Source organism: Podarcis muralis, chromosome 10 (assembly GCF_964188315.1).
Source record: "Podarcis muralis chromosome 10, rPodMur119.hap1.1, whole genome shotgun sequence".
Taxonomy (NCBI): domain Eukaryota; kingdom Metazoa; phylum Chordata; class Lepidosauria; order Squamata; family Lacertidae; genus Podarcis; species Podarcis muralis.
Genome location: NC_135664.1, coordinates 36,925,366 through 36,947,634, shown reverse-complemented (window position 1 = coordinate 36,947,634; position 22,269 = coordinate 36,925,366). Strand labels below are relative to the sequence as shown.

At 39.6% G+C, this 22,269-nt stretch overlaps 1 protein-coding gene across 9 annotated transcripts in view; it reads left to right on the top strand.

Moving 5' to 3' along the window:
* PPFIA2 (PPFI scaffold protein A2) overlaps positions 1-22,269 on the top strand; it is a 269,557-nt gene that overhangs the window by 188,728 nt on the left and 58,560 nt on the right. For 6 of the 9 annotated variants that reach the window (XM_028746753.2, XM_077934767.1, XM_077934766.1 and 3 more), the window contains 6 exons: positions 1,893-2,009; positions 12,154-12,375; positions 12,555-12,701; positions 13,635-13,769; positions 21,359-21,445; positions 21,888-21,971. In XM_028746753.2, the coding sequence (XP_028602586.2) occupies positions 1,893-2,009; positions 12,154-12,375; positions 12,555-12,701; positions 13,635-13,769; positions 21,359-21,445; positions 21,888-21,971 (792 nt within the window). The remainder of the gene's footprint in view (positions 1-1,892; positions 2,010-12,153; positions 12,376-12,554; positions 12,702-13,634; positions 13,770-21,358; positions 21,446-21,887; positions 21,972-22,269) is intronic. The other 3 variants (XM_077934765.1, XM_077934770.1, XM_077934769.1) reach the window with 1 other exon arrangement.

Genomic DNA, 22,269 nt, shown 5'->3' with positions numbered 1-22,269 from the left:
AGTCTGGGTAGATCTCCACCCTGCTGTGCAACATTTAAGCAATCCACTCCCCCCCCCCTTTATTAATCCTTTCAGCTGTGAAATGGTTGCATGTAATGGCATGTTACATTATGAATGTATTGTGTCCAATTTATGTCTCTTTTAGATTTATTTCTGCTTTGGATAAAAAGCGATAAAGACAGTAATGATACATGTTATTGATTTATAAACTATCGGAATTTCATGCTCACCAAAATGAGTAAGAGCTCATCTGGCATAGATTGCTTTACCATTTCCCAGTATTATTATTTTTTACTGTCATCATTGCAGCTAAAATGCCTAGACACACTTTGTGATCAAAATTGAGGCAGTGATTCAGCACAACTCAAACATTGCCCTTTATTGTCTTTCTATATCCTTTATAACGTGAGCATTTCCTTTTCTAGAAAAAGAAAGGGTATAAGGAGCTTCCTTACAGTTAGATCTAAATTGTGTCTGACAGCAACAGTGTGGACATCAGTTTCCCCACTTCTGTCACCTCATCCCAGTAATGCCAAACCAAGTGTGATGTGTAATGTGACATTGTGATACTCTCCCCCACCTCCCTTCCTCCTCATTGGCTGCCACGTGCAGGGGTTCAGGACCAATTAGGTTGTGTCACACAAGTTGCTTACTTAGACGTTGGCAGGGAGTTTTGAGTTGGCAGATGCTACAGCCCTTTTCAGGTATGGCAACCATGATGGCACTATGTGAGTAAAAAAGGGATTCAGGCAGTGCTTTTTTTCGGGGGGGCACGGGTACACATACCCCTAAATATTTTGTGAATCTAACAGGAGAAGAAAATTAAAAACTTTTTTAAAAATTAGTTTATTCTCTAGAACAGTGAATCGTCAGTTCCACCCCCAATTGGCTGCCTTTTGTCCATTTACTGTATTTATTTTTCCTGATTTTCCTGATTGGTGATTTTCTTGAGTCAAAATGAGAGTACCCCTAAATATTTTTTTAGGGGGAAAAAGGACTGGATTCAGGACTATGCCTTTTAGCCTGATGACTCAAGCCAGCTACCCTGTATTCTGCTATAACTGCTACAGTAGAGAGCTGTTTTTAAACATATCCTATATTGTGCAAGAAACACCCCCCCCCCAAAAAAAAAAATGGACAAGGCTCCCTATCCCAAAAGTTATCTGAGAATATGGAAAGACAACAGTGAGGGAAGGCATGGCCCCACAGCCTATTTCAGCTGGGTTTGCTGCTTTGTGGTTGTAATGTACAGTGGTACCTCGGGTTACAGATGCTTCAGGTTACAGACGCTTCAGGTTACAAACGCTGCTAACCCAGAAATATTACCTATCATCTTTTTCCTTTACAAAGCATAGCTGTGTGGGAAGGGGGGTGTCCTCAATTAGGATTATGGTACAGAGAAAATGAGTTACCCCTCTTTGCTCTCTTTTCCTTTTGGAAACGGCCCCTCGATGCAAATGTTTTCCCCAATTGATAAAACTTATTGTTAAAAACTCTCCTTGACCATGGTCTTGATCCATATCAGCTCCCCCACTGACTGTGGGTGCATTTTACAGAGGAAAAATACGTTGCAATTTCCAATCATGGAACTGCTGCATCACGCTTAGTTTGACCTTTCATAATCACGTAAACTAGTTCTTTCAAATGCATAGCTGATAAACGCTTGAAGGAGGATATAAAATGATAGCATTTAAGGGCGATGAAGAAAGATGATAACAAGAGATACCATCTTTAAAGATTTTTCCACATTTAGATTTGTAGCATATTGATACAATGTGAAGAATAATGTTAAAATATTGTCACATTACTGCTTAGAATGCTGTGTATTTATGCTCAAGAAATGAAATTCTTACTTGCTGTTTGTTCTGACCTTAATCTTGATTCTTTTCTAGATTCTAGCTTTGCGTGAACAAAATGCACACATTCAAAGGAAAATGGCATCAGGAGAGGGTCCTACTGACTCAGAACTTATCAAAGGAATGGAGCCTGGACAAAAAGTTCATGAAAAGGTATAAAGTAACAGCTTCCCTTTGAGAGTCTTCGTCATTTGAAAAGTTCAAATCAAAGCCCACTGCTCTAAGCTCCCAAATCCGTTTCTGCCTTCTAAGATGAACTTAATGTGATGAATAAAACCTGGCACCTATGCAAGATGAGTCGCTAGTGTATTCTGAATCAATGCCTTGAGCAGTCTCTTTTGTTTATGCCCTCCTACAGAAATTAAAGCTGCTTCTTTCTAATTAAGATAGTAGTGAAGAAGTTCCATACAGCATCAGGTTGCATGGCCCCACCCCATTTCTTTGATAATGAAACGCACGCACACCAATATTTTGGGTTAATGGGATAAATAAAGCCACAACTTTATTAGTTACAGATGTGAGTGGTATTGGCTTAGGCATTGGAACTGAACTGACTATATCTGACTCCTGCCAGTCATGCAGGTAGTCTCATAAGGGTCAACTACCAGTAGGGGGAGCCCTTTTGATGTACATCAACTGCAAGTTCCCCCAGGCATGGCCCTAGCCCTTACCTGGGCTTCAGACAGGAACCACACACCCAGATCCCTGTAACAGAATACCCTTAAAGAGGAGGGGCAGGTGAAGGCCACAACCTCTCCTCCCTTAAACCAGGTTTACCAATGCCTAAACCTTACAAAGTTGTGACGATTGCTACAAGGCAGGTGAAAACCACATGGCTGGTGCCAATTTGCCAAGTGGGAAAATTCCTACCTGGCCCCCTCAACAGGTGACCAACCGTGGTCCATAGCAAAGCCAAGATGGCAAACACATGAAAACAGGGCAGGAGGGCGGGAGATCCAACACAGGAGGAAAAGAGGAGACTGAGCCCTGGCTGTGTGGATGTTTAAACCAGGTAAGCCATGCCCCCGGTCAACCAGATTGGTCAGCCATGGGGCGTGATGCAGCCGGGACTCCCAAGGATGGGGGCGGCATTGCCACACACCCTACTGTACACGGGGAGTGCTTGTGGGCCAGCCTGCAAATCTGCCCCCTGGGAAGGTGAGCGGTTCCATAGGAACTTCATGCATAAATGAACTTCATGACCTCATTAAGCTACAGAACGAATCTATTGTGATCCAAATGCTGATGCTGCAAACCATTTCGATATTCTAAAGTCAGTGCTAGGAAAATCAGCCTTAACATGTGGGGTTTGCAAACGGTCCCTCAAAAGGGTTCTGCCAATATGCCTTAAACTGAAGCTTTTTAGCAGTAGGTCTAATACAACATCAATGTGTGAGATTTTCAGCTGTTCTTTATTCCAAATGTATTTTAGAAAGAAAAATAGATATTTCTTAGCAGCCGAAAGACAATTTTAACATTCCTCACAAGCAAATCTAGGGATGGAAGGTGATAGAAACAATTCTACTTGCACTTCTTATAGCGGTGATGTAAAAAAATAACAATCAAAGCTGTTTTGTAGCAGCTTGTCATTTTAGCAGCTTCTACTGCATTTTGTAACGTTCTAGTTTCACTTTTGAGATCCACTTCGTGTCATGTGTAGATAATTTATGGTGCAAGAATGGAGCTCTTCAACCAGGCTGGAAAGCTCTTTTTCAAGTTAATCATCTGCATATTTTTATGCAAGGAAGTTGCAGAGTTGTTTCCAGCATTAGTGCTTCTGTGTTAATACCATGCAATACTTTGAAACGATGACAAAGAACTGTGGTCTTTCTCTGAAAGACAGTGCAAGGCAGTTCAGGGAAGAGACATATAGGGAGCTATTACTGACCTTCAGAGGTTGATTATAACTTGGAGAAAATTTGCTTCAAGGAACTGATGCTATAATTTTGTGGTTTATTAAATATAGTCATTATGCTTGATGTGTAAAACATAGGTCAAAGGCTTGATCCTTGCCCTCCGAGGATTTACATTCTCAACTAGAAAATCAATACAATTCTAGCCCAAAATGTAGCTGTTCATAACAATATGGCTTAGTCTAAGAAGCAACGCATACACTGCCTGTGTTTTCGAATTCTTTACTTCGTTCAGTGGATGGTTATTGATAGACTTTACTGAAAAACTATGTGTGCATGGAATTTGATCAAAACATCTGCTTGTTTGGCACATAAGATTGGCAAAAGGACTTACAAGGAATGCACAATGGACAAAGGAGAGGTAAGGAGTCCCAGGTGTAATAGGCATTGGGTGGGGAGAGGATGAAAGCATCTGAGAATTATTTTGAAAAGTTACATCTGAAGCAATAATATGAATAGTCCACAGAGAGATGCGTGTGGAATGAGATGTGTAGTTGTCTTGATATGTGCGTTGTGAATTGTGGGCAAGGAAAAAATATAATGTGGTCTAGTAATACATTTTTAAGCTTAGTAATTATAGTGTAGAGAAGACTGGAATGATTTATTTAGTCACACAATCTTACCACCTTGGGAAGGGCTGTGGCTCAGTGGGTAGAGCATCTGCTTTGCATGCAGATGTTTCCAGGTTCAGTCCTTAGCATATCCTGGTAGGGCTGGGAGAAAGACCAGTCTGAAATCCTGAAGAGCTGCTGAGCTAGATAAAGTAAAGATCTGACTCAATGCAAGGCAGTTTTTCTATTTTCTATTCATGATGCTTTGTCATCTCTGTACTCTTCAGTTTGGAAGACAAGTGGTGTTGGTTTATGTGCTTATCAAAGGTGATAATTGTATTTTATTTTCATTTTGGTTGGCTTGTAGTGTTTCTCTTGTTAGCCACCTAAAACTCTTAAATTAGAGAGAGAGAATAATATTTTACTTTCTGGATCACTGTTCCAGGAACAGGAGATATAGCCTCCATTTGGTTGGGTGTTTTATAATGTTCACATTTACACATGTTAAAGATTAAATAGATTGAGATATTAGCCTCAAGGCCATAATGCCAGGCTGTTGAAGAATTAGATGTTTATCCAACAAAATAAAATAAAAAGTACATGATTATAAAATAGTGGAAAGTTCATTAACACCGTGTCTCTTGATGCAGATGGTATTTGTAAGTTTTAAGGTTTGAGAATCTTAGCAGGAATATGAGAATCCAGAGATGGGGGAATAAATAAGAACCTCTGGAGAACTGAACATAAATAATGCATCTCAGTATTATGATCACTTAAATCTTATTTCCAGCTCAGGTAAGCATGCATAGGATTGCAGCCTTAGTATTATGGCAGCTTTATTCACTTTTATTCACACTGTAAAGCACTGCCTAGTCATAAATATATTTAAACAAATTTAGGAAGTATGGTCATATGCAAGAAAATACAGATCAGAAACTACAGACAAATAGAAAAGTCAATCTTTCAGTTCATGAACCTGAAATATCACTGCTTTATCCTCATGTAGAATTTTTCTCCAATTACATCGCTAATATCTGCAATTCCTCCCTCTCTCTTCCCTGGCATGTTTAATTTTAATTTCTTAGTATCCAGTGACATTCTTGCTCATTTTGATAGGTAATTGGGGGCTGCAAAAGAAATTTTAGCTATATGCGTCCATATATTGCGCCTCCGTCTGATTGCAGATACAGTACATTGTCTCTGCAGACACCAGTTTGCAGTTGTTGCTGTGTTTTGATCTAGGGAGATACAGGAGAAATAGCACATTATCAGTGTGTCTTTCCTTTTCTGGCAATTTAGGAAGGGAAGACCATGATCATGCTATCCTCTTCTTCTCTTCTCATACAAACCAGTCTCAGTTTGATAGCGTGTGCTGGTTGTTTCCCCCCTGGACCTCTTCCACATTTAATCTCCATTGCGCTTTGTGGCACAAGTTCCCACGGGGTATTTTTGAACTTTGATTTTCTCCATGGCCTGCCTGCTTTGTTGTAGTTAATACCATCAGTGATATCAGATTTGCTTGATAACACTTTCATCTCTCTCTTTCTCCCCCGGGCTATTACTACTATATTTGGACAGCTATTAAAGCTCTTTTCCAACAAAGAACTCGGCTGCGCTCCCACCATATATGGGTGCTGATTTCAGAGCTGCACCACATTCTTGAGACTTGCTGCTGCTTTTTAGGGTGACTTAGAAAGGGGGGGGGGGGAAATTGGCACGATGAAAGTGGCTCCCTTTCCCCTTTTTAAGCATTCAACCAGCAAAATTCTTGTCAGTAAGATGAGTGGGAGTGGGTAGTAATATGAAGCCCACAAATCGCCGATTATTGCACTCCCCAAAGTGGTACACATATTTATGACACACAGCTGGCATTTCTCTGTGTAGGCAATGCCTAACTTCCTAACAATGCTACTCTTTTCATAAAACGTTTACTCTTTTTTCTGTTTTTATCAATCATACCATTTTAAATTGTGTTATTATAAGCTGCCTTGCACATTTCCTGGAAAGGCAGTATATGAATATTAAAATAAATAAATCCATAACATGCTGATACAGCATAAATAGTGGCCTGTAATCTTCTCAAGGTGAGGTCTTCGTATAACTCTTTGACTGGGACCACATGTGCTGTAGATTGTTACAGTAAAGTCTTGGGAGAGTAAAATTGCCTGTACCACTTCAAATTGCAACCAGAGGAATGAATACACACATACACATAAACACACAAACACACACAGTCACATATGAGTTGTTAACATGCATAATAACCACCCATTGTGCACCAGGAGAATGTGCACATATTCCTTCCATGAAGAAAACAATGTGCACATTAACCAGTCATTATGCATAATCTCCAACATGCCCTGGGGAATATGCATATCTCAACACCATTTTCTATATTATCCAGGCAATATGCACATTCTTTGTTCAGTAGGCATAGAAACATGCCTCTTTTTTATTTCTTGTTAAGGCATCTTCAATTTGTACTCCCCAGACTGCTTCTGGCCAGGGCCGGATTTAGGTATGATGAGGCCCTAAGCTACTGAAGGTAATGGGGCCCTTTATATGTTCAGCTGTCCTTTGTCAACAACAAATTGTCACTGTTTTTTGTGTTGAATATATGCTATATGGTAATTTTGGACCTAATAGGTATCTAAAGCCATTTGCAAATAACAAAATATGAATTTTATCAAAGTAATTGTTGAACTGAAATACAATTAAGAAGTATATTAACAGTGAGGGACGTGGGTGGCACTGTGGGTAAAAGCCTCAGCGCCTAGGGCTTGCCGATCGAAAGGTCGGCGGTTCGAATCCCCACGGCGGGGTGCGCTCCCGCTGCTCGGTCCCAGCGCCTGCCAACCTAGCAGTTCGAAAGCACCCTCGGGTGCAAGTAGATAAATAGGTACTACTGCAGTGGGAAGGTAAACGGCGTTTCCGTGTGAGGCTCTGGCTCGCCAGAGCAGCGATGTCACGCTGGCCACGTGACCTGGAAGTGTCTCCAGACAGCGCTGGCCACCGGCCTCTTGAGTGAGATGGGCGCACAACCCTAGAGTCTGTCAAGACTGGCCCTTACGGGCAGGGGTACCTTTACCTTTATATTAACAGTGAAATACAATTAAGAAGTAGTATATTAATAGTGAAATAATTATTAAGCGCTAACTTAAAATTATCTTTATATGATTATTGCTTTCATTTTATGGATCAATGGTCTCGTTAGATAGTAAAATTATTATTAAATTGCTGTTTTAGGGGTTGTTTTTTAAAGTCTGGAACGGATTAATCCATTTTGCATTACTTTCCATTTTGCATTATATCCACACACCTGACCACATCAGCTATATCAGCAGGAAGAAGTGCAAATGCTATCCTTAGATTATTCAGAAGGAAAGGAGCTGGCTTCCTCCCGATGGCCCTAAAAGTTTTTCAGGCAAAATCTTTAGCCCAACTTCTGTATGGCTCTCAAATTAGCCCCTCTGCCAACCTTAAGACCCTTGAAACAGTACAATCAAAATTCTTAAGATCATTATTTGCTACCCCAAAGTGTACACCTAATGCAGTCTTAAGGCAAGAGGCAGGACTGCCCAGAGTGGAATTAAAAGTCTGGGAGCAAGCAATATCCCTCTGGCTGAAAATCCATTACAATCCTAAGGGACTGTTACCTTGCTTCCTGGCCGCAGTTCCCTACCCTCCTTGGCTTATGCAAATAACTAACAAGATCAAACAAATTGGCTTAAACCCTGAAAATCTTTTTATTGGAACTCTGAACAAGGCAAAAGCAATTATCACTCAGAGACTTTACGATGTCGAATTACAACAAGAAGATGCCCTACTCCCGGAGTCGTATAGATGTTTAAAAGCTTGGCCTAATTTTGCAGCTGCCCCTTACTTAACTAACATCACTAACGAAGCTTATAGATGGGCTTTCTCTAGAGCCCGCTTTGAGACAATGCCCTCAGCAGTGCTGCACGGCAAATTCACGCGGGTACCAATGCATGCGCGTCTCTGCCCCTGTATGTCTAATAAGGTAGAATCTGTTACACACATCCTTCTATTTTGCGAATTTTATAGTAAAGAACGAGCTCAACTTATTTTGCCGCTTCTATCAAAATTTATACCCCTACAACATTATTTGGAATCCTCCCCCGAAATTCTACGAAAATACCTTCTGGAAGATTCCTCAAGCTCAATATCATATGAGGTGGCCAAATTTTGCACTTTAGTAATCAGGAAGCGCAAATCTCCTCTGTTGAACGGCACTCTGCGAAGTTCCCCTGTGTAATCCTTTTTTCTTTTTTTCTTTCTTTTCTGATGTTGTTGTTGATCTCTTTTTGTTTGATCTTGTGGTGTCTAGTGTCACTGGCTTTTCCCGCAATTAAAAAAAAAAAAAAAACCTTTTGTGCTCTTCCACACCCGTCCAATGTTCCTGACCCTTATTTTGGATTCTTTTAGCTTCTTTTAAATTCTTATAGATTTTTATATTCACCTTGTGTTTTAATACCTGTTTAGATTTTAAATGCTGGTCTATGACCGTAATAAAGATTTGTTGTTGTTGTTGATTATATCCATTTTGCATTATATGGGAAAGCACGCCTTAGTTTTGGAATGCTTTGGTATAGGAACAGACTTCCAAAACGGATTAAGTTTGAGAACCAAGATACCACTGTATATAGAAATGAGCAAACCAGTGATATTTTAGGGAGCAGGCTAGCAGGCGGGGCTCATTACTTACATCATAGGAGCCTACACAACACCCAACAAAACACTGTTGCTGTATCTAGGTTTTATTTTATTTGTTTCTTATCTTATACTTTGGAAATGTACATCCAGGTTTTTCTCCTTTAAAATTTTTTGGGGTGCCCAAGAGAGTGGGGCCCTAAGCTTTAGCTTGTTTAGCTTATATGTAAATCTGGCACTGCTTCTGGCCCACTACCTAATTTGACATGGCCCACAATATATACCACCACCCTCAATCAGTGAAACAGCAATAAACACTTTTTGTCACTTGGTCACTCCGGTCTTCTGACATGCATACAACCCATAAAGTGGCCAGGAGAACACACCACACTGAAAACCTAGGATGCTGAAAAGATACATAGTCAGATTTGATTTTTGCATATGAAGTACTAGGGTGCAGATTTTTTTTTAAAGTGGAGGTCAATGAAAAACTGTATATAAAGCATTATAAATCCACAGACAAGTACTAATAAAATGAACTGGACTCACAATCCAACACAGCTCTTCTTTTTCTTCCCTATAAGCAGTATTAAGCAGCTTTTAGCCAACATACAATCATATACAAGATCACAGGCTCTTCCAAGTGTCATAACTGAATGGGCAACACAAAAAGCAGCAAAAGTAAGCTAGACTTTCACCAGTAAGAGGAATCTACTCAGCTCAGTTGGCCTATTCTGAGAGACAGCCAGTCAGCTTTGAAAGACTCAGTTAACCATCTCTTTTTCCAGCTAGGGGGTCTCATAGAGGCAAACTGTTTAACTCTGTGCTATTAGGGACATTGGAAAATCAACATGGAGTGATGGAGTACATGCAATACATTTAAATTGTAAGTTGATTAGTTAATGTGTTTTGCCGTCTTTGGCAGCTGGTGAAAAATAAGTGATTCACTGTAGTAGGTGTGCTTGTTTGAATGCCAAATTATTAAAAGTGCTTGCCTAGGCTCTTAAAAAAAATAAAAATCTTAATTTAACAAAGCTAGTACTACATCATCAAGTCCCCACCAAGTGTTATAGACATTTAATTAACTGCATGGCTCAGCATATCCTTTAAAAGAAAGAAATGTGCTTCATTTGAAGACCAAATTAGCTGGCAAATCCATCCCACAGCTGCCCATCACCCTAGTTGGCCAGCTGGGGCTGTTGTAGGACAACATGTAGACATTGGCCATGCTGATTCATAAACAGGTTCCCTTTAACAGGACAGCAGCGTAGACTGTAGCCATGTGGTGCCCATGTTGGCTGTAAAGGTTGGTATGGTACCCCCATGTTGTAGCTGCCTGCTACCCTGCTTGTTCAGAAGGGGCCACTGCAGCACATACATGTCATCATTAAGTCTTAAGAATGTTCGTGGAAATCATGGTGGCAGCCTTCATGAGTGTGATGTCTTTGCAATATGGAAATACTGCTCAAAGAAGCTGCAGCTATATGTTCAGTATCTTTACCACACAAATGGATCATTCATGAAAGCAGTAATTTGTGAAAATGAGCTGATGGATATACTGTATGAACCGGCTCCAATACCGAATGACAGAATTTTCAGCTTTAGCTATTATCATTACACAACAATATTCGTGTGATGGTAGGTGGGGATTTATTATATTAATTTGCAAATAGAGCTTAGTTCAGTTCTGTACTTCACATAATATAATTCCAGTGCTTGTGTGTTTCTAACCTAATGAATCTCAGACTCTAGAAAAAAAATATTTATCTATTACAGCTAACATGAATGTAAGCCTATCAGTTTTATCAGCAGCTGTAAAAAAAATATATATATATGATATTTTAATGCATGTGCAGACATCTATATTTTTTAATTGGGTTAAAGCAAATAGTAAGTTGAATTGAAAAAATACTGCAAAGAAAAAGCAAGACGCATACTATTATTTCCTGCGGCATCACTCAACCGTTACAATGACTGGGAGCTGTACAGCAAATATAAGCTTTCAAATGTAGACTTACCAGAGGTAAGAGAATAAAAGAGACTAGATCTTTCACAGGGCTACATGTTCTGTCATTCTGAGGGTCATATAAACTGAGCAAGATTTATAACACAGACAGAATGCTATCTGTGCAATTACTCGTATTTGGAGCATATCAGCAACTATGCCCTCTTGTCACACACGATCCAGAACACAAGTGATGACTGCTACAGAAAGCAACATAACTCCATGCTTTTCCCACACTAAAATGTTGGGGGAGGAATACATGAACAGCTCAGTTGCCAGGTGTGTATTTGCCTTCCCCTATTGCCTGTGATGCTTTTGTTGTTGTTGCAACAAGACACCATAAGAAAATACTGTAAGGAGCTATGTTCAGAAATGGGAAAAGTTGCTGAGGATAGATATTTGAACATAGTTGCGTGAGAGTTTTCCTTTATTTAAATTAGGTTTGGAGTGCTGCCTTTTTAGGCACCTGGTCTCTCTTTCTGATAAAGGATTCACAGCTTATCTAATGGGAAGATTTAATAGCACCCTTGTGTACCAAAGACTCTGCATCTGTGAGTCAGGAGAAATGGAGGACATTCAACACTATTTGCTATGATGCCCATTATATACATCCCCTAGACAAAAATTCCTCGATTACATCCTTTGTTCTTTTTCCAGCTGACCTCCCCTTGAGCAAATCTCTATTTTGCTAGCTGGCAATAATGTATTTATTACTGCACTAGTTGCAAAATTTGCTTTGTCTGCAAGTTGAGAACTAGGTACCAAGACAAGTATCATAATGGGGAGTGTGAGAAGTGAAGTTCTTAACTTATGCAGGTGTGATTTTGCATTTTGGTAAGTCTGTTTTCCTGTTGTTGTTGTTGTTGTTGTTGTTCAGTTTTGATTCAATTATTTGTATCCTATGCACTGTGACCATTTCCCAACTTGGGTCGAATTGTGATGGCTTATAGCTTTTAGCAATAAAGATTTCATTCATTCTTTTTCTGATAAGCAGTAGCCATCTATTTTGAAGACTTGACCACCATAGAAATCTGAATCATATGGAAAAGTGCCAACAGTATATTCCTGTTGATTTCATACACTTTGCTCCATTTCTTCACTAAGTTGGTGAAAGTAGACTAATATGAGTGGTCTATGGTTTGTTTGTTTCTTAATAGCGTCTGTCAAATGGCTCCATAGACTCAAATGATGAGACCAGCCAATTGGTGGAACTGCAGGAACTTCTTGAAAAGCAAAATTACGAAATGGCACAGATGAAGGACCGCTTGGCTGGGTTGTCTTCCAGAGTCGGGGAGGTAGAGCAAGATGCAGAGACAGCTAGGAAAGACCTCATTAAAACTGAAGAACTGAACAGCAAATATCAGAGGGACATTAGGGAGGTAAAAAATTATTCCACCTCCATTTGTTTTCGTTCATCTGTACATTCATTCCTTTTGAAGCTGGTACATCTCAAAGTCGAGTTTAGATTATAAGCCATCTAATGACCTCCTGCTAGCTACATGAATACTGGCAACAATTGTAAATTGTAGTCTTTTGATGTATTGTTTGTTCTTTTAAGGCAATGGCTCAGAAGGAAGACATGGAAGAAAGGATCACTACCCTTGAAAAGCGTTACCTAAGTGCTCAGAGGGAATCCACCTCCATACATGACATGAATGATAAGCTGGAAAATGAGCTGGCAAACAAGGAAGCTCTCCTGCGTCAGGTTCAGTATTTGGGATCACTGCTAAGAGACTCTTCATAAGTGTCCTCTCATCATTTAGCTGAAAAGAAAGGCAAATGTGTGTTCTTGCTATGATCTTACTCTGCCATCCAAATATTGGTAGATTTGGATCAAAAGGGAATGAGGACTTTTCTTTCCAGCAAGAGAAGTCAAGGATAGATCAGATTTGGGCCCGGATCTATTTTTTCCAGAGCTAAGATGTTCAAGACAAGGCTAGAACATATCGGATTGTCAAACCTGGCTCTTATCAAGTCAGGGTGGCAAGATTCTGGGAGTGAATCCAGATTGGGTGAGATGAAGGAAAATCAAGGTAAGCTAGAAAGGGAAAGTACGGCAGGTTTATAGCAGCAAGCTGAGCTACACATGAACTATACAGGCTGGATCATAAACTTTGACCATCAGTAGATTTGGGGGGAGGGTGAGTGATGTGCAGTGCCAGCCAGGAAAGTATCTATGACTGCAGCATGCAAGCTATGTTTGCTAATATAAAACAGCCTAAAATAGTGGTAAACTAAGAGCGTGCTAAAAAAAAAAAAAGGTTTTGAACTTGCCATAGGAAGTTTCTTACTTATAAGAGTAAGAAACCACTTGAAGGTGATATGTCTTGGTTCATGAGAGCAAGGGACAAGCTACTGATTGCATTATTTATATGTTTTATTAACTTTCCAGTTTGTTGTAGTGTTCATTCATATTAATGCTTTTTCAGTACATCTCTCTATATTAACACTTCTTCAGTACATCTCTATATAAATCTTCTTACATGCTTCATCGGTTGGGTTTGAGAAAGTGAGGAAGATTTGCTCTTCGAGAGCCAACCAGGATGAACCATTGGAAGTCCAATCCCCTGAGAACCGCAGCAATTTCCTGATTCGGCCTTTTATTTATTTATTTAATTGTCTCATTTCTGGGTTTCAGATGGAAGACAAAAATAGACAGCTGCAGGAACGGCTTGAACTAGCTGAGCAAAAGCTGCAACAAACAATGCGGAAAGCTGAAACCTTGCCTGAAGTGGAAGCTGAACTGGCTCAGAGAATCGCAGCCCTGACTAAGGTATTGTACACTTGAGAGCAGGTGAATTTCAGAAACACGTTTTCCTTTAACATTGATTTTCATCCCTTTTCCCTTCCTTCAGCACCATCAGCAGCAATAAAACCCTGTTTTGGAGTGGACAAGATGATTCTACTTGTTGGCACCGTAAATAAATACTAATTACACATACGACGTTATTTGCTTTAGCTTAATTTAATGGCAGAGGTATTGCTTCGTATTTCTTGTATGGCTTGAGTCCATTTCTCCCAAAATCCCAAAGGAGTTTATTTTATAATACTTTGTATTATAAAAGAGTTATGATTAATCCAATTCAGCTAAAAATCATGAACTTTATTTGCCATTGAATTTTTTCCATGATTTTCCACATCACATTAATTCAAAGAAACAACAGTGATCACTTTCATTAAAACAGACCAAAAGAAAATAGACACTTTATTTTCCAGGCTCAGATGAATCAGGGTTGCATGAGAGCATAAGATGGATAGGAGAGATACCCAGTGGATTGTTCCTATAGGAAGCAGTATCACACAAGTTTCATGCAGATATACAAGTTGCCAGTTTGGATGATACACAAGTTCAAAAAGAAAAGGCACCTGTCAATCACATATATTCTGCTGGCTCTTCTTTATAATGCCTAAAACCACCCATGTCTTGCCTCCCCGCCCCCCGCCCCTGTGGACTTAGGCTCCATTTCTATGCACACTTTGTTGGAAGTCCATTCCTCACTGAATTGATTGGCACTCAATATCTGAATAAGGTGCAAATGCATTTACAGATGTGTTCTGGGACACAGTAATAAAATCTTTGATGGCATGTAAGAGAGCAAGAGATTTTTCATCAGTAACTCAGAAAAGTCACAAAAAATTGGAGGGGTTTTTTTTAAAATGCTTCTCGGGTTTCTTTTAAAAAACAAACCAAAAGACAATGGCTCATTCCTTTGGGTATCTGTTCTAATGTTTTTTGGATGTGCACAGAGCCTAGGGCTTGCCGATCGGAAGGTTGGCAGTTTGAATCCCTGCGATGGGGTGAGCAGCTCCCATTGTTTGGTCCCAGCTCCTGCCCACCTAGCAGTTCCAAAGCGCGTCAAGTGCAAGTAGATAAATAGGTACCGCTCTGGCGGGAAGGTAAATGGCGTTTCCGTGTGCTGCTCTGGTTTGCCAGAAGTGGCTTTGTCATGCTGGCCACATGATCCGGAAGCTGTCTGCGGACAAACGCCAGCTCCCTCGTCCAATAGAGCGAGGTGAACACCATAACCCAAGAGTCGTCCACGACTGGACCTAACGGTCAGGGGTACCTTTACCTTTTTAAAGTAGTTTCATGGGTGAATATCTTCTTCCTTCATTAAGATTCCTTGTAGTGTTCAGAAAAGTCACACCAAGCTAACAAAGTGATGTTGTGAATGGGCCCTCCAATGCACACAGGTGGGTTTTGTGGGGGTTTTTTTAAGTCTTTTCTGTAGAGCTCAGCATGTGGGAAGAAAATTATTAGATGCGTTTTCCTCCCACTACCTCCATGGAACAAATGGAGAAATCTCCATGCACAGCAGCTCCAAAATGGAGCATGCACAATGCTGTTATAGACTGAAGTGTTTATGTGTTCTATAGTCAGCTAATATAGGAGCTACTATAAGCGACATTAGGAAAGGAAGGTTGCCATGTTCATCCATTGGGTGGGTGGAGGGAAGACAAAAAAATAATAATACAGTATAGTTACCATTCTGTGATTCTAAGTTGCATAGATTTCTAGCCTGTTTGAATGATCATTTCTGTATTGATGAGGAGAAGAAATGGAAAAAAAATTCCTCGTTCATAGGAATCCCAGCCCTTCTGTGTCTTTTCAGTTCTCTTCCTGTTAACTAGATATATATGATCTGTGTGTTCCATCTAGATTGAGTTGTGCAATTTATATCAGGAACTGAGTGAGACAGAATGTATATGTTACTTAATTGAGAGCAAAACTACTATTTGGACAACAATATCACAAGCAATGCAGCTAAACATAGCCAAAAATACATCTGTAGCCATTGATGGCACTAGTGACTTCCTCTTTTGAATGCCAAGCAAGAGCCTACTTGGTCTCAGCAATGCCAATCAGGGACCTTGTTTGCACTGCCTAGTGTGTGGGGAGGGAGCCAAAGGCAAGTTGCATTCCATATCCCAACTGAGTCAAGGCCCTTAACCCACTGCTAACTTCTCCCCAAATAGTTTTCTGGCCAACTCAGTTGCCAGCTTCATTGAAGCCAACAGAGAGGGCAGAATCAGGGGAAATCAAGGGTCCTAGTGTATTACTGTTATTATGTTTTAAGTTTAAGCAAGGTAATCAACATAACTGACTTCTTTCCTAAAGACAGTGGATAAAAGCGAGAATAGAGTTTACTGGAACCCTCCCCGCAATTCACTCTACTAAAAAGAGGCTTAATGTATTGGGCTCAGAAATCCAGATTTTTTACTTCTGACACATTATTTTCTGCTGATTGATTTGTATAAGATTTCAAATGTTACATAGCAAGAAGAAAACTGACATCAATTTAAACTGGTCTAACACACATGAAATCTGAAATCTTGTTTTTCCCTCTGGTGCGATCAACAGTTCTTAGGTGATCACACTTACCCACTGATTACAGTTTTGGGGGCCGCCTTGATGTGGATACAGAAGAGATGTGTATGCAGTTTTGCCACTGATACTGAAGTCAATGGAGGAGTCCTTGAATATTGGGTGGGAGTTCACATAAGAACCTCCTGTACTAGGAAGTATTGGTAATCTGGTAAAACTATAGCCATGTTATGAATTTTCTCATCTTATAACTACTCTATAGTAGGCTTGTGTTGTTCATAACATTGTGTTTCAAATAATAATAAATATATTATAAATGAATGAAGAATTCTAATTCAACTAAAGTAAACCTATTCTGCACCCCTAAATTTAAATATATATTGGATTGGATCTTGACTTAGTCATGCTTGAAGCAGCTTGAAGCACACCTTAAGTGCACTGGTTTTTAATGAGTCTGTCTAAGCATGATTAAGTCTGGAGCCAACTCATTCTTAGTATATTTTTGGAAGTTACTTGCGACCAGTTTCTCAGTGAGTTCCAGGGACAGGGAGTTCCTGAACAAAGAAGCAAAAGTGCAGCAAAACAAAAACAAGGAAGCTTCCAATGGAAAAGACCAAAAAAAGTATCAAAGATGCTGAAGAGAAATGCACTTTTTATTAGTGCCCAACAAGTTTCAGCCCACTTCCTCAAGGGGTTTTATGTTTTCTTGTAAACAGCTCAAAAACATCCATGCTGAAATTGCTGCAAGACAAAACTCCTCAACAGTTCTTCCAAGGTTCCAGAGGGAGGGAAACATCATGTCTAGGATAGTGTTTCCTCCTTTATTGCTAGGATACAAAAGGGATGAGTTACGCAGCTTGCCAGACTGGCACCTCCTTCCTCCTGCCTGCCTACTTTGCTTTTATCTCAATACCAGCAGTTTGGTTGCTCCTTCATAGTATCAATTTCATAGTATTAATGCAGTCACGCTGAAGAGGAATGTCAATTTACAGACCTCCTTTTTCAAGCAAGCAGTTCTCCCTAAATCAAAGCAAAAGCCAGTCATGAGGCCTAGCTTCTGATCTATATGCATGTATAGTGGATAACAGATTTCAGTCTCATACCCTCCAACATTTCTCTGATGAAAATAGGGACGTCCCATTCCTTAATGATAATTTTACTATTTATACTCCACACATCTTACTCGGTTGCCCCAGCCACTCTGGACAGCTTCCAACATATATAAAAACATAATAAAACATTATTAAAAAACGTTTCCTATATAGGATCACCTTCAAACAGCTTGGGGGTCTGATAACTCCATACCCGCCAACATTTCTACAATGAAAATAGGGACACCCTAAGGAAAAGTGGGACATTCTGGGATCAAATCAGAAACTGGGACGGCTTCTCCAAATTAGTGATGTCCCTGGAAAATAGGGACACTTGGAGGGTCTACAGTCTTCATGTCCTGGGGAAGCTGTTAAACTTTCCCACTCTGAGAGATAAGGAGACAACACAGAAACTGAGTTTTTGGAAAATGATCAGGAGATTTATTAAAAATTGTGGGATAAGCAAATTATTAATGGGAAGATGTGCAAACACCAGCAAATGCAGAATGAATGCTCTTTGTCATTTAACCACCCCATAAACAAATCAGAATGAATGTTCAATAAAGACTGGACATAGTCTAACCACCACATAAACGTTTTGCAACAAATCAGGATGAATCCTGAATAAATAGGCTGTCTGGAGGAGCCCTAATACTCAGTGTGATCCCCAATTTCAAAATGAGAATATTTTCAGCACTTTGCATCAAAATAACATGAACTCAATCAGCAAAGGAAACTGTGTTGAAGAAATATGCTCTGAAATTGTTGTGTTACTTAAGGCTAGTTTTTGTGCAACTCCAAAAATGAAATCTCTGTCTAGACACTAGAAGATAGCGCCAGATATCTGCTGGACTTACACAAAGTGCCCTAAAGGCATTCAAAGACCAATTAAATGGGACTCCAAAGAAGGAAGACAATCTAGACATTTTAACCCCTGAGAAGTTCAGTCATTGCATTAAAAACAGATGAAAGCAAAGTTTTCATGCTAAAGTGATAACATCTATAAGCATTTCAGAAGTGTATTTCATCCTATCCAGCTGTAGCCTCAACGCCAGGAAGCATTTTTTTCATTGTTAATTCACACTCAGCAGCCAACCCTGTGGATATTCTTGATGTGGCCTTAGTGTCACACTTTGGCCTACAAAATATGATGATTCTGTTTTTGAAACCTACCCAAATGATACCTTTGTTGACTTTTACCCAGGGATGAAGGAAAGAATGATGTTCAGTTGTGTCTTGCCTAAATCAGAAAACAGCACTTCATTGTCAACCTGACTAAGAAGTCTTTTCCTCCCACCCAAAGACTAGAAATGCTGTGTCCATAACATAAAAATAATGGTGATACCAAGGATGCTGACCAGGGTTGGCCAGGAATAGTTCTTATGTGCTAGGCAGTCTTGGAATGATGGTCTCCTGACAAGAAATGTATGGTCAGGACTCCACAGAGATACGTAAGATCTTTCATGCTCCAACAGGATGCCACTAAGGCCCATAGCCAAGGTGGAAGAAGATTTATTTGCCTTTCGTCTAATGTCCCTAGTGGAAATAAAGTTAGCAGACTGGATCAGGTGACCAGTAGGCTTCCAACTGTGCAGGGTGAATGCTTCATTTTAAGGTAATCAAGTATTAAGTTTCAACCAATCAATATAGAGTGCCAATCCTACCCATGATCCAGAAGATCACAGAGTGCAGATTGATGTAAATCAAGAACTGCAATGGTTCAGTCATTATTGGATTTTACCTCAAAATGCAAAATCACAAGACTATAGTGTTAGAAAGGACCCTAGTGATCACCTAGTCCATGTCCCTGCAATGCAGTTACCTCAACATGCAGTCTCCCATCCAATCTGAAACCAGACCAGACCCGGTTTAGCCTTTGCAAATGTGCTAGCAGTTTTACTGCTATACCACTATGTCTACCTTAGCTGCAATTTTGGTAATCAAAATCTTTTAGATGCAGTTTCTTGTGGCTATTGCTTTTGCCTGTAGGTTTTCAGTATATGCCTTTGCTAAGGACAAAGAAATGTTGAGCCTCACCCTTTCTTCATCCTTAAAGTAAATTTCTTCTGTAAGCTTCAGGGGGCATTTTTCTTTGTTCTTACTTAAACCATTTCTCCTCAAGGGAAAAAAAGTTGCACATATTGACCTTACATGATCAAGCCTTGGTGAGCCTTTGGTTCATGTGAATTCCCCTCAGCCCACCTGTTCTCCTCTTCCAGCTACAAAGAGGTGAAAAGAAGCTGTTGCTTCTGTTTTTAACTAACCACTGTTTAGCATTATATCCAGTCCCAAACAAACTGTGCTTAACTTTGAGTATGGTTTACTAAGACAGCCCAATTTCTGGCTTGTTTCAATAAACCATTGATAAGATTAATCACAACTTTGAGTTCAGACTAAACTTACTGCTATCCTGCAGTAAATTGTAATGGAGGTGATTTCTGATGTCAGAAGGAGGAATAGGGAAGAGGGACCAAGGTGCATTCTATGTTAAACCATGGTTTAGTGTTACATCTGAATGAGGCAACTGTGGGCTTGTAGAGCTCTTAACATTTTACCTGAATAGATGGGAGGTCTTTCTTTAAGCACACCTCTCAGCCAATTTACAGGTAAGACAAAAGTCCACTGTCAAACAAATTATCAGCTTCATTTTATGCTTGGAAAGGTGTTGAATCGTTGGATGAGACTTTATTATTAATATTAAATATTTATGTTGATCTGAGTGCTCTTTTTATCTTGTAGCATATACTGACACATTATAAAGAGTGTCTTCTCTTAATTTTGACTTTGGTCTTGTGAGTCACCAAGCCAAATGCAGCCCATCAGCTACATATGGTCATCTGCCCAGGGTACTGATAATCCTTCTGCTTTTGCGGCCTGCCTGGGACTGCAAAACAAAAATGGGGGGATTGTCAAAGACCTGGCAGACCCTAGTCCAGGTGGGCTGCATATGGCTGGGTGGGGTTGCAGGTTGTGCCCTAAAATGTTTGCAATGAACTTTAATTTGGGCTGAAAGGGGTTAACTAGTCCAAAATCCAGAATTGGTCATACTCAGAATAGGCCCATTAAAATCAGTAGGCCTAAGTCAGCAATGTTCATTTATTTCAGTGGGTCTACTCTGAGTATGGCTAACAGGGATACAACCCATTATTCATTCTGGGTTAAATAAGGAGTAATTCACATTGACTTTTTTTAGAAGTCCATGGCGTGTGTTACTGGGACATGCAGTAAACATAGGATCCATTGTGATACATTACCTAACTGAGCATTTGCTCAGATCGTTGTTCACTAAACTAAAGAGTGGCATAGCCAGACATAATGTGAGCAGCTTGTGGAACGACCAGACACCTGCTTTGCATTCACCACAAACTCAGTAATCCTTTCATAGTAAGCCCGGGAGAGTTATGATATTTCCTTTAGTTATATGCTTTCATATCTCTTAGGCAACCTACCATAACATTATTCTAGAGATGACTAACCCATTTGGTTTAGTATATTCTGTAACATAATATACATTGTTTTTGTTATGATAAGATTGTAGGATGGTCTATTTTAAAAAAAAAATAATTCTGGCATTGGCTCCTCAAAGTTGTGTTCTGGTCTTAAGTTTATCCAAATTCCAATCAGGCTTTATATTTGCCGTAATTGCTTTAAGATCCCTCTATAGAGGAAGAGTAATTCTCACCAGCCAGCCATCACTAACCTGAAATTTCCATACCTAGGTTGTTAGCTTTTTTAGCATCCCATTGTTTTTAGTTCATCCGCATCAACTGCCTCATGTCACCCTATTGTAAGTGTGGTTTATTCTACATAAAATTCTGTCAGTTAAAGTATTAAATTTGCAATCACACTTTTCTTTTGAGCATTCTGTGCTGTGTTCTGTTCAGTGTTGGTGTCTTTAGTTCTGATTTTTCAATTTTGTCCCTCTCCTTTTCCTTGACTTGTTAGTCTGATCCAACCTCTTCTACCTCATCTGATGATTATCAATATGTTATGGAAGCTAAACTGCAAGAAATGATCTCCATACGTAGGAAGGTAGTCCTACTGGACTTTACTTTCTATTGCTAAATAGAATCCATCTAATTTTGTTTTCTTATTTTTAAGAACTCTTTTTTAAAAATTTATGTATTTCTTTTATTGATAATCAACCATTGTGCGGTTCAGTGCTTAAAGAGCTTACAATTTTATGATGGCAGGTTTGTGTTCAAACCATGCACAGTCTGCATGTTACATTTGGCTGATTTCATTGCTCATAAATAACTCCAATGTTTTGCTGGATGCTTGGATGTAACAGGCCTTTGTAGCTGACACATTTCAAGCAATGCTGTTCAGCTGCCTGTTTGAATAACATTTATTTTTGAAAACTAAGTTTGCAGTTAGTAGTAGCTTGCTTTACATTTTCTTTAAAACAAATTGAGATTTTGGCTCAGAAAGCTCTTTAAGTTTCAAAGAAGTGTGTTTATTTATTTTTATATAGGCAGAAGAAAGGCATGGCAACATTGAAGAGCGCATGAGACACTTGGAGGCCCAACTGGAGGAGAAGAACCAGGAGCTTCAAAGAGTATGTGTATTGTTGATCATTTAATTTATAGTTTGACTCGTCTAAGCTAAATGCATCACACTGTTTCACATAGTCCCCCTTATATCTAAAAAATGAGTCTCATGTCTAGAAGCTCAACTGGAAGAGAAGAATTAGAATTTCCCCCCGAATTGCTTACATTTATTTATTTTTTGACTTGATGAATATGAACGGAATGATTATCAGCTATTGAATGTGCGCAAATGTTTGCTTCAGCAGTAGTGCTAATAAATTTTATCCTCTGGCAGTATTTGTTTTTGCTGTGCGCTACTGTACCACG